An 11,242-nucleotide genomic window follows, 5' to 3' on the forward strand; every position below is an offset into this window, starting at 1 on the left:
CTCTTTTTTTGCCCCTTCAGACAGGTTTGTATCCGTGACTATATTCCCTTACACAATAGCGCGCTCATTTCTGTAAGACAGCTTCCCAGTATATTATGGAAGGATACGTAAGAGATACCGATAACACTAATTACTTCTAGGAGTGGGACAGAGAAGGGAAAGGGGGGTACTTTTTACTTTCCACTGAATACCCATTAAGACTTTATATCTGGAATGTGAACTAATTTTACAATATTAAAAATAATTAAAGCACAACAATGTGAATGTAATTAGTGCCACAGAGGTGTGTACTTAAAAATGGTGAGAACAGTAAATTTTATATTATGTATATTTTACCACTTAAAAATATAAATATGGCCAGGTGCAGTGGCTCATGCCTGTAGTCCCAGCACTTTGGGAGGCTGAGGTGGGTGGATCACTTGAACACAGGAGTTCGAGACCAGCCTAGACAACATGGCAAAACCAAAAAAAAAAAAAAAAAAAGAAATACAAGAAAGTAGCTGGGCATAGTGGCGCACACCTGTAGTCCCAGTTACTCAGGAGGCTGAGGCAGGAAGATATCTTGAGTCCTGGAGGTTGAGGCTACAGCAAACAGAGATCATACCACTGCACTCTAGCCTGGGCAACAGAGCAAGACTCTGTCTCAAAAAAAAATATATATGTATATATATACACACAAACACACACACATATATATACACACACAGGTGCACACCTGTAGTTCCCAGCTACTCAGGAGACTGAGGCAGGAGGATCACTTGAACCCAGGAGTTCGAGGTTGCAGTGTGCTGTGATTGTGCCAGGTTGGGTGACAGAGTGAGGGTCTGTCTAAAAAAACAAAACAAAACAAAAATAACCCTCCACTAGTTTTCAGACAAATGTGAAAATCCTTATCAAGGTTCTAAGGCCCTGAGTAATCCAGCACCTCCTGACTTCCCAGATTGTCTGGCCTCACCCTCCGCTTGCTTTCACACAAGCTTCCCTTCATCCCCTGTCAGGCTCCAAGCTTTCTCTCAACTCATGGCTTCTGCACACACAGATCCTTTGCCTGAAAACTTATCCTTCATCTTATTTGCTTTACTAATTTTTTTTTTTTTTTTTTTGAGACGGAGTCTCGCTCTGTCGCCCAGGCTGGAGTGCAGTGGCGCGATCTCGGCTCACTGCAAGCTCCGCCTCCTGGATTCACGCCATTCTCCTGCCTCAGCCTCCCGAGTAGCTGGGACTACAGGCACCCGCCACCACGCCGGGCTAATTTTTTGTACTTTTAGCAGAGACGGGGTTTCACCGTGTTAGCCAGGATGGTCTCGACCGCCTGACCTCGTGATCCGCCCGCCTCAGCCTCCCAAAGTGCTGGGATTACAGGCGTGAGCCACCGCACCCGGCCATTTTTTTTTTTTTTTTGAGACGGGATCTCACTCTGTTGCCCAAGCTGGAGTGCAGTGGCATGATCATGGCTCACTGCAGCCTCAACTTCCCAGTCTCAAGCAATCCTCCCACTTCAGTGTGCACCACCACATCCAGCTGATTTTTGTATTTTTTGTAGAGATGGGGTTTCACCATGTTGCCCAGGCTGGCCTCAAACTCCTGGCCTCAAGTAATCTGCCCACCTCAGCCTCCCAAAGCGCTGGGATTACAGGCATGAGCCGCCACACCTGGCCAGCTCACTAATTTTCCTTTTTTAATTATTGTGGGTAAATAGTAGGTGTATATATTTATGGGGCACATGAGATGTTTTTATATACCATGTTGCCCAGGCTGGTCTCAAACTTCTGGTCTCGAGCATTCCTCCTGCCACGGCCTCTCAAAGTGCTGAAATTACAGGTGTGAGCCACCGTGCCTGGCCTTTTCTTTTCTTTTTTTTGAGACAGAATTCCGCTCTTGTTGTCCAGACTGGAGTCCAATGGCGCGATCTCAGCTCACCGCAACCTCTGCCTCTTGGGTTCAAGCGATTCTCCTGCCTCAGCCTCCCGAGTAGCTGGGATTACAGGCATGCACCACCACGCCCAGATAATTTTGTATTTTTAGTAGAGATGGGGTTTCTCCATATTGGTCAGGCTGGTCTCGAACTCCTGACCTCAGGTGGTCCGCCCTCCTCGGCCTCCCAAAGTGCTGGGATTACAGGAGTGAGCCACCGTGCCCTTGTCTTTTCAACAAGTGGTGCTGGAGCTATTGGATATCCATAGACAAAACTAACAAACAAAAACTTGACCTAAACCTCATACCTTATACAAAAGTTATTTCAAATGGGTCGAAGATTTAAATGTAAAACTATAAAACTTTTATAAGCTAACTAGAAGAAAATATCTGGGCCGGGCACGGTGGCTCACACTTGTAATCCCAGCACTTTGGGAGGCCGAGGCGAGCGGATCACGAGGTCAGGAGATCGAGACCATGGTGAAACCCCGTCTCTACTAAAAATACAAAAAATTAGCCGGGCGTGGTGGCGGGCGCCTGTAGTCCCAGCTACTCGGAGAGGCTGAGGCAGGAGAATGGCGTGAACCCGGGAGGCGGAGCTTGCAGTGAGCGGAGATCGCGCCACCGCACTCCAGCCTGGGTGAAAGAGCGAGACTCCGTCTCAAAAAAAAAAAAAAAAAAAGAAAAGAAAATATCTGGGATGTAGGGCTTAGTGAAAAGCTATTAGACATGATACCAAAAGTATGATCTATAAAAGAACAAAACAATAAACCAAGGTTTGGGCCGGGTGTGGTGGCTCACACCTGTAATCCCAGCATTTGGAAAGGCTGAGGCAGGCGGATCACCTGAGGTTGGGAGTTCGAGACCAGCCTGGCCAACATGGTGAAACTCTGTCTCTACTAAAAATACAAAAGTAGCCAGGCATGGTGACAGGCACCTGTAATCCCAGCTCCTCGGGAGGCTGAGGTGGGAGATAATCACTTGAACCTGGGAGGCGGAGGCTGCAGTGAGCCGAGATCACGCCATTGTACTCCAGCCTCGGCAAAAAGAATGAAACTCCATCTCAAAAAATAAATAAATAAATAAACTGAGGTTTGGATTTGTGTTGGTGAGGCTGTGGGGAAATAGAAACCCTTACACATTGCTGATGGAAATGTAAAATTGTCCAACTGGTGTGGAAAACTTCAACAAGTTAAACACAAAATTATTCTCTGACCTAGCAATTCTGTTCCTGGGTGTACACCCAAAATAATTGAAAACAGTTGTTCAAACAAAAACTTACACACCAGTGTTCATAGCAGCATTATTCACAATAGCCAAAAGGTGGAAACAACCCAAACTTCTATTTACAGATAGATGGATAAATAAAATGTGGGCTATCCATACATGGAATATTATTTAGCCATAAAAAGGAATGAAATGGCCAGGTGTGATGACTCACGTCTGTCATTCCAGCAATTTGGGAGGCCAAAGTGGGCGGATCACCTGAGGTGGGGAGTTTGAGACCAGCCTGACCAACATGGAGAAACCCCGTCTCTACTAAAAATACAAAAAAATCAGCCGGGTGTGGTGGCACATGCCTGTAATCTCAGCTACTCGGGAGGCTGAGGTAGGCGAATTGCTTGAACCCGGGAGGAAGAGGTTGCGGTGAGCCAAGATTGTGCCACTGCATTCCAACCTGGGCAACAAGAATGAAACTCCATCTCAAAAAAAAAAAAAAAAAAGGAATAAACTGATTCATACTACAGCATGGATGAATGTTGAAAACACTACACTAAATGAAGGAAACCAGACACAAAAAGTCATATAGGATTCCATTAATATGAAATATACAGAATAGGCAAAGCTACAGAGACAGCCATATTGGTGGATTTTAGGGACTGGGAAGAGGGGAAATAGAGAGTGACTGCTTAATGGATACAAGGCTTCCTTTTGGGGTGAGGAAAATGTTCTGGAGCTAGATAGTGGTGAATGAGTGCACAATATTGTGAATGGGGCCAGGAGTGGTGGCTCATGCCTGTAATCTCAGCACTTTGGGAGGCCGAAGCGGGCAGGTCGCCTGAGCTCAGGAGTTCAAGACAAGCCTGGCTAACATGGTGAAACCCCATTTCTTTTTTTTTTTTCTTTTTTTTGATACGGAGTCTCGCTCTGTCGCCCAGGCTGGAGTGCAGTGGCGCAATCTCGGCTCACTGCAAGCTCCGCCTCCTGGGTTCACGCCATTCTCCTGCCTCAGCCTCTCCGAGTAGCTGGGACTACAGGCGCCCGCCACCGCGCCCGGCTAATTTTTTGTATTTTTTAGTGGAGACGGGGTTTCACCGTGGTCTCGATCTCCTGACCTCGTGATCCGCTTGCCTCGGCCTCCCAAAGTGCTGGGATTACAAGCGTGAGCCACCGCGCCCAGCTGGTGAAACCCCATTTCTAATAAAAATACAAAATTGGCCAGGTGTGGTGGTGGATGCCTATAATCCTAGCTACTTGGGAGGCTGAGGCTGGAGAATCGCTTGAACCTGGGAGGCAGAGGTTGCAGTGAGCCCAGATGGCTCCATTGCACTCCAGCCTGGGCGACAGAGTGAGACTCCATTTCAAAAAAAAAAAAAAAAATCAATCAATCACTATTGCAAATGTGCTAAATATCACTAATGGCAAATTTTATGTTATGTATATTTTACCACAATAAAAAATAGTGCATTTTACTACATGTAAATTATACCTCAATAAAACTGATGTAAAATATTTAGGTAATTAATAGATGCTAAAACTGGTGGGTGAAATTTTGATGACGATTAGAATAGTTACATACAATCAAATTGTCTCCCTACAAATGTACTTATTTAATTATAAAAAGAAAAATAGTAGCATTATAGTGGAGAAATCTGGCAAGCAACATCCGTGATGGTTAATTTTATGTGTCAACTTGGAGTGTTTTTGAATGAGATTAACACTGAAATTGGTGAATTTTGAGTAAGCACATTGCCCTCCAGAATGTGGGTGGGTGTATGAGTCACAATTCTCCAGAGAGACAGAACCAATAGGAGATAGATGATGGATGGATGGATGGATGGACAGATAAACAGATAAATGGATGAGAGGGGATTTATTAGGCGAATTAGCTCACATGACTATGGAGGCTGAGAAATCCCACAACCAGCTCTCTGCAAGCTAGAGACCCTGGGATGTAGCAGTCCAAGTCCAAGTCCAAGTCCAAGTCCGAAGACCTAGAGCCAGGGAAGCCAATGGCATAACTCTCAGTTTGAGGCCATCGACAACCTGAGAACCTGGGAGGCCTCTGGTGTAAGTCCCAAGGCCAGAGAGCCTAGAGTTCTGATGTCCAAGGGCAGGAAAAGGAGTGTCCCAGCTCCAGGAGAAGAAGACAGAGGAAATTCTTTTCTCTCCTTTTTTCTTCTCTCTGGGCCACCAGCAGATTGGATGGTGCCCTCCCACATTGAGGGCAGATCTTCCCTACTCAGTCCACTTACTCACATGCCAATCTCTTCTAGAAACACCCTCACAGATGCACCCAGAAGGAATGCTTTACCACTTCTCTAGTCTTCTTTTTTTTTCCAGACTACAGTCAGGCTTCTTTTTTTTTTTTTGAAATGGAGTTTCATTCTGTCACCCAGGCTGGAGTGCAGCGGCGTGATCTCAGCTCACGGCAACCTCCGCCTCCCAGACTCAAGCAATTCTCCCACCTCAGCGGGGATTACAGTTATCCACCACCACACCCAGCTAATTTTTGCATTTTTAATAGAGAAAGGGTTTTGCCATGTTTGCCAGGCTGGTCTCAAACTCCTGACCTCAGGTGATCTGCCTACCTCGGCCTCCCAAAGTGCTGGGATTACAGGTGTGAGCCACCGTGCCCGGCCCCGGCTTCTGAATAGGTCTTCCTTAATTTAGTCAAGCTAAGACCCAGAGTTAACCTTCATAATCTTCCTCATCTAATCACTTGAGGGCCTGAACAGAACAAAAAGATGGACCTCCATGAGAAAGAGGAAATTCTCCAGCAGGCTGCCTCCAAATTTCATCTGCACCATCTGGTCTCCTGGGTCTTTAGCCTGCCAGCCCGCACTGGACTTGCCTGTACAAGCACATGAGCCAATTCCTTATTTTATATATACGTGTTCTCTCTCTTTCTCTCTCTGTCTCTCTCTCTCTCTCTGTTGGTTCTGTTTTCTCTGGAGCACACTAACACACCACTTATTGAAAGGATCAAAGTTAAAATCGCCAGTAACTGACATGTACATCCTCCCAATGAGACATAGTGAAAAGGATACAACATCACTTATGTGGTGTTCCTATGGAAAGTGCATATCCTGAATCTAATTATGAGGAAACAACAGACAAACTCAAACTGAGGGACATTCTACAAGACAACTGGCCAGTACTCTTCAAATGTGTCAGTATCACAACAGACAAAAAGGAGAAACTACTCCCAGTAGAAGACCCTTAAAGGCTGGGAGCGGTAGCTCACGCCTATAATCCCAACACTTTGGGAGGCTGAGGCGGGTGGATCACTTGAGGTCAGGAGTTTGAGACCAGCCTGACCAACTTGGTGAAATCCCGTCTCTACTAAAAATACAAAAATTAGCTGGGCGTGGTGGTGGGCGTCTGTATTCTCAGCTACTCGGGAGGCTGAGGCAGGAGAATCACTTGAACTGAGAGGTGGAGGTCGCAGTGAGCTGAGATTGCGCACACACCACTGCACTCCAGCCTGGACGATGGAGTGAGATTCCATCTCAAAAAATAAAAATAAAAACAAAAACACAAATATTAGCCAGGCATTCTGGCGTGCACATGTAGTCCCAGCTACTCTGGAGGTTGAGGCATGAGAATCACTTGAACCCGGGAGGCAGAGGTTGCAGTGAGCTGAGATTGAGCCACTGCACTCCAGCCTGGGCGAAACAGTGAGACTGTGTTTCAAAACAAACAAACAGGCCGGGCGCCGTGGCTCACGCTTGTAATCCCAGCACTTTGGGAGGCCGAGGCGGGCAGATCACGAGGTCAGGAGATCAAGACCACGGTGAAACCCTATCCCTACTAAAAAATACGAAAAATTAGCCGGGCGTGGTGGCGGGCGCCTGTAGTCCCAGCTACTCGGAGAGGCTGAGGCAGGAGAATGGCGTGAACCCGGGAGGCGGAGCTTGCAGGGAGCCGAGATTGCGCCACTGCACTCCAGCCTGGGCGACAGAGCGAGACTCCGTCTCAAAAAAAAAAAAAAAAAGATTTACTGATATGTTCTATCCCCAGTCTGGGCAGTGGCATCCTGGGGGCCGAGTCTGAATCTTCCCTCTTGGGCCAGATCAGAGGAAAAGCAGCACTCTGCAGGCCAGCATGGTGGTGGCTGAGGTGAGCAGATGTCTGGACAGGGACCCTGGTGGCCACAATACGTTATAAATATATACAATATTTGTCTATTTAAAAATTAAAATGCCGGGCATGGTGGCTTACACATGTAATCCCAACACTTTAGGAGGCCGAGGTGGGCAGATCACATGAGGTCAGGAGTTTGAGACTAGCCTGACCAACATGGTGAAACCCCGTATCTACTAAAAATACAAAATTATCCGGGCGTGGTGGCAGATGCCTGTAATCCCAGCTACTTGGGAGGCTGAGGCAGGAGAATCGCTTAAACCTGGGAGGTGGAGGTTGCAGTGAGCCAAGATCGCACCATTGCACTCCAGCTTGGGCAACAAGAGCGAGACTCTGTCTCAAAAAAATAATAATCATAAATTTAAAAAAAATTTTAACACTTTTTTTTTTGTTTTTGAGACAGGGTCTTGCTCTGTCACTCAGGCTGGAGTGCAGTGGCTCAATCACAGCTCACTGCAGCCTCAACCTCCTGGGCTCAATCAATCGTCCCACCTCAGCCTTCCAAGTAGCTGGGGCTACAGGCATGTGCCACCACACCCGGCTAAGTTTTAAATTTTTTGTAGAGATGGGATTTTGCCATGTTTCCCAGGCTGGTCTTGAACTCCTGGGCTCAAGTGATCCTCTTGCCTCAGCCTCCCAAGTTGTTGGGATTATAGGCATGAGCCACTATGCCAAGCCTTAATTAATTTTTTTAGCGACAGAGTCTGGCTTTGTTGCCCAGGCTGGAGTGCGATGAAGTACAATCATAGGTCATTGTAACCTTGAACTCCTAAACTCAAGGGATCCTCTTGTCCCAGCCTCCGAAGTAGCTAGGACTACAGGCACACACCACCACATCTGGCTAATTTTTTTTATTTCCTTTTTATTTATTTATTTATTATTTTAGAGATGGGGGTCTCACTATGTTGCCTGGGCTGGTCTTGAACTCCTGGCCTCAAGGGATTCTCCTGCCTTAGGCTCCCGAAGTGCTGGCATTACAGGTGTGAGCCACTGCCAGCCAGTTAAAGCTTTTATAACATCCATTACTCTTGTAATGCAGCACTTATCTCAAGCCACTGTAACTGTATATTTGTCTGCCCTTTTCACTAAAGTGTGAGACTCTCCTAGGCAGAGGCTAAGTCTTTTCAGCTCAATATCCTCCTATGGGCCAGGCGCGGTGGCTCACGCCTATAATCCTAGCACTTTGGGAGGCTAAGCAGGCAGATTGCCTGAGCTCGGAGTTCAAGACCAGCCTGGACAAAATGGTGAAACCCTGTCTCTACTAAAAATCCAAAAAGTTACCCGGGCATGGTGGTGCTCACCTGTAATCCCAGCTTCTCAAGAGGCTGAGGCAGGAGAATCACTTGAACCTGGGAGGCAGAGGTTGCATGCAGTGAGCCGAGATCGCTCCACTACACTCCAGCCTGGACGACAGGGCGAAACTCTGTCTCAAAAAATACATCTATATATCTATATCTATATGTATATCATCTATATCATCTATTCTCCTATGACTACCACGTAGCCCACCCCATGCTATCCCTCAGCCCGGCCTGGGATCTCCTCCTGGAACCTGGTTCCTGTGCTGTCCCCTTCTGCCCTTGGCTGTCATGCTGCTGCCTCACCACCAGAGGGCCTTCCAGCTGGACCTCAGAGACCCTTCTTACTACCCCACCCAAGGTGCCAGGCAGCCAGCACTGGCTCCCCACCCCCTGCCCCTCATCCTGCAGGGTGCCCTATGCTTTTTGTGGAGCCATTCACCTGTCTCACCCTCCATTTGCCTCAGCTAAGGCGGCCTTCCTAGCAAGATCTCAGGGCTGGTCCAGCTTTGCAGCAAAATTTGGCTTCTGCCAATGTGTGTGTCTGGTCTCTGATAGGGATACTATCTTCCTGGGAGGCTGTCTTACATCCAAGCTCTCCTCAGGACCAAACAGAAGGACCTCTTTTTCCATTTCCATGTGTCAGAGACCTCCCTAATGACTGCCATTTGCAACCTCATGTTTGTCCAAGGGCTACATGTAGCTTTTGGTTCATTTGTAGAGGGGGCAGAGCACAAGGTGCTTGTGGAAAGGTGGCCACTGCCTGGACATTTTTGAGGCCCTCAGAACCAGGGTTGGTCCTACCTGAGGCCCTGGATCACCTGGAGGGACCATCAGCCCATCCACTGTTTCTCCCTAGGCCTGAAAGAGGGACCCTTGTTCAGGATGAAGCTGAGAACAGACTCAGTAGAGAAAGGGGGAGAGAGGTGAATGGAACCATGACCCAGGCAGTATGGAAAGAGGGCTAGGACCCAGCTGGAGCTCCCTATGTGTTGGGTACGTGTGACTGTGTCTGTGCTCCCCGTATCATTCCTGTGCATTTCCACCCATGAAATTCCCTGGGAAAAGATCAAGCTCTCTCCACCATGCTAAGTGGGGTGAGCAAAGGAGATGGTTGGGGTTGAGGGCTCAGATGCTCAAGGAGGCAGGGATCCCCCAGGGGGACGATCACTGGTGATAGTGATTGAAATCAGAAGGAGAGAGTTAATGCGGAGGAGTGAGAACCATGGGCCCGACTCGAAAGCTCACTTCCTACTGGCTGTCCTCCATCCCCAGCTCTCCTCAAGCTCTCTCTGCAGAATCTCAGTATGGCGTCTGCCAAAAAGCTTATATGGATGATCCCCAAACATGGTCATCTCCTCTCACTTCCTCAGGGCTTTCAGACTCTTCCTTGAGGGTCCTGGGAGAGGTTTTCCAGACCCTCCTACTTTTTGACAGCATAACACTGTCAAGCACATGCAAAGTCTGCCAATAACAAGGGGCCCTCCTGACAAGCAGAGATGTTTTCTCTTCAGGGCTGCGGTGATGGGTGGGGGTCACTGCTATGAGGGGGCAGTCTGCAGCCATGAGAAGGCTCTTCAGGCTGGAAGGCTTCACTCCCAAGGCCCGCACAGCTGAAGAGACCAAAGGGTTATAGGCTGAGGGAGCTATCGTGCCCACCCTCCCACCCCAGCAGAAGTGGGGGGTTGGCAGTGCAGCGATGCCAAGGCCGGCTGCTTGGGGGTGGGAGGAGGTCACTGCAGTGACGAGGAATCCCTGCTTGGAGTGAGTGGTCACTGAAGTGGCTGCATGAACTAAAGTACCTGCAGGGATGGGGGGAGGTTTTCTGCGGTGATGAAGAGCACTTTGCAAAGGAAAGGGGTCAGCCTCTTAGGGGAAGAGTCCTGCGGTGACGGTGATGGGGGCTGGGGTTCGCTGCAGTCAGGAGGGAGGGTCTCTGCAGCGATGGGCAGCCACCCAGGGCAGGGGGTGGGGTGGGCTGGGGAATGAGATGCCGTCGTGGTAGTGGGATAGCTGGGGTCGCGGCAGTGTCGGTGGCACTTGCAGGACGCCTGATTCCTGAAGAATGGAAAGGGTGGGGTCTCTGAGGCCTCGGTCCTGCAGTGACGGGGATCCGTGCGGCGGCGGGGACGCGGTCCCTGCACTGCGGTGCCCAGTCTGGCTCGGGCTGCCGTGGCTGGCGCGGAGGCGATACCGCGCCCGAAGGAGGGGGGAGCGCCAGCCCCGCCGCAGCAGCAGCAGGCGGGGCCACGGCAGGCTGGAGGGGCGGCCTCTCGGAACGGGGGCGGGACCACCGCCGGCAGGGCCCGCGCCCCTGCGGGGACTCAGAGCCGCTGCAGCCACAGTCGCGAGCTGGCGGCCGGCAGGTGCCGGTACCGAGGGCCACCTGGGGCGCAGAGGCGGCACCACCCACACGGATCCCGTGGGCACCTAGAACTCCGCGGAGGACGCGACGGTGAGGCTGAGACTGCCACAGGGAGGGGGGCGATCCCCAGAGCCAGCCCGCGGCATCCCTTGCGCGGGCCGCGGCGACTGCAGGTGCCCCCTCCTCCCACATCAGCTCTGCCGGGGTGGGGAGCGGTGCCCTGGCGGCTCCCACGGACTCTCTCTGGCCCGACACCTCTCCCGGGCTTTCCTCCCAAAGACCCCCTCTTTTCGCTTTC

General features: G+C 49.8%; 1 protein-coding gene across 1 annotated transcript in view; it reads left to right on the forward strand.

Annotated features, from left to right (window-relative positions):
* The window catches only part of LOC134732853 (uncharacterized), a 34,433-nt gene that overhangs the window by 22,895 nt on the left and 296 nt on the right, over nucleotides 1–11,242 (forward strand). Inside the window, exon 2 of the mRNA XM_063619969.1 lies at nucleotides 10,668–11,034. Within this exon, the coding sequence (XP_063476039.1) occupies nucleotides 10,668–11,034 (367 nt within the window). The remainder of the gene's footprint in view (nucleotides 1–10,667; nucleotides 11,035–11,242) is intronic.

Source organism: Symphalangus syndactylus, chromosome 17 (assembly GCF_028878055.3).
Source record: "Symphalangus syndactylus isolate Jambi chromosome 17, NHGRI_mSymSyn1-v2.1_pri, whole genome shotgun sequence".
Lineage (NCBI taxonomy): Eukaryota > Metazoa > Chordata > Mammalia > Primates > Hylobatidae > Symphalangus > Symphalangus syndactylus.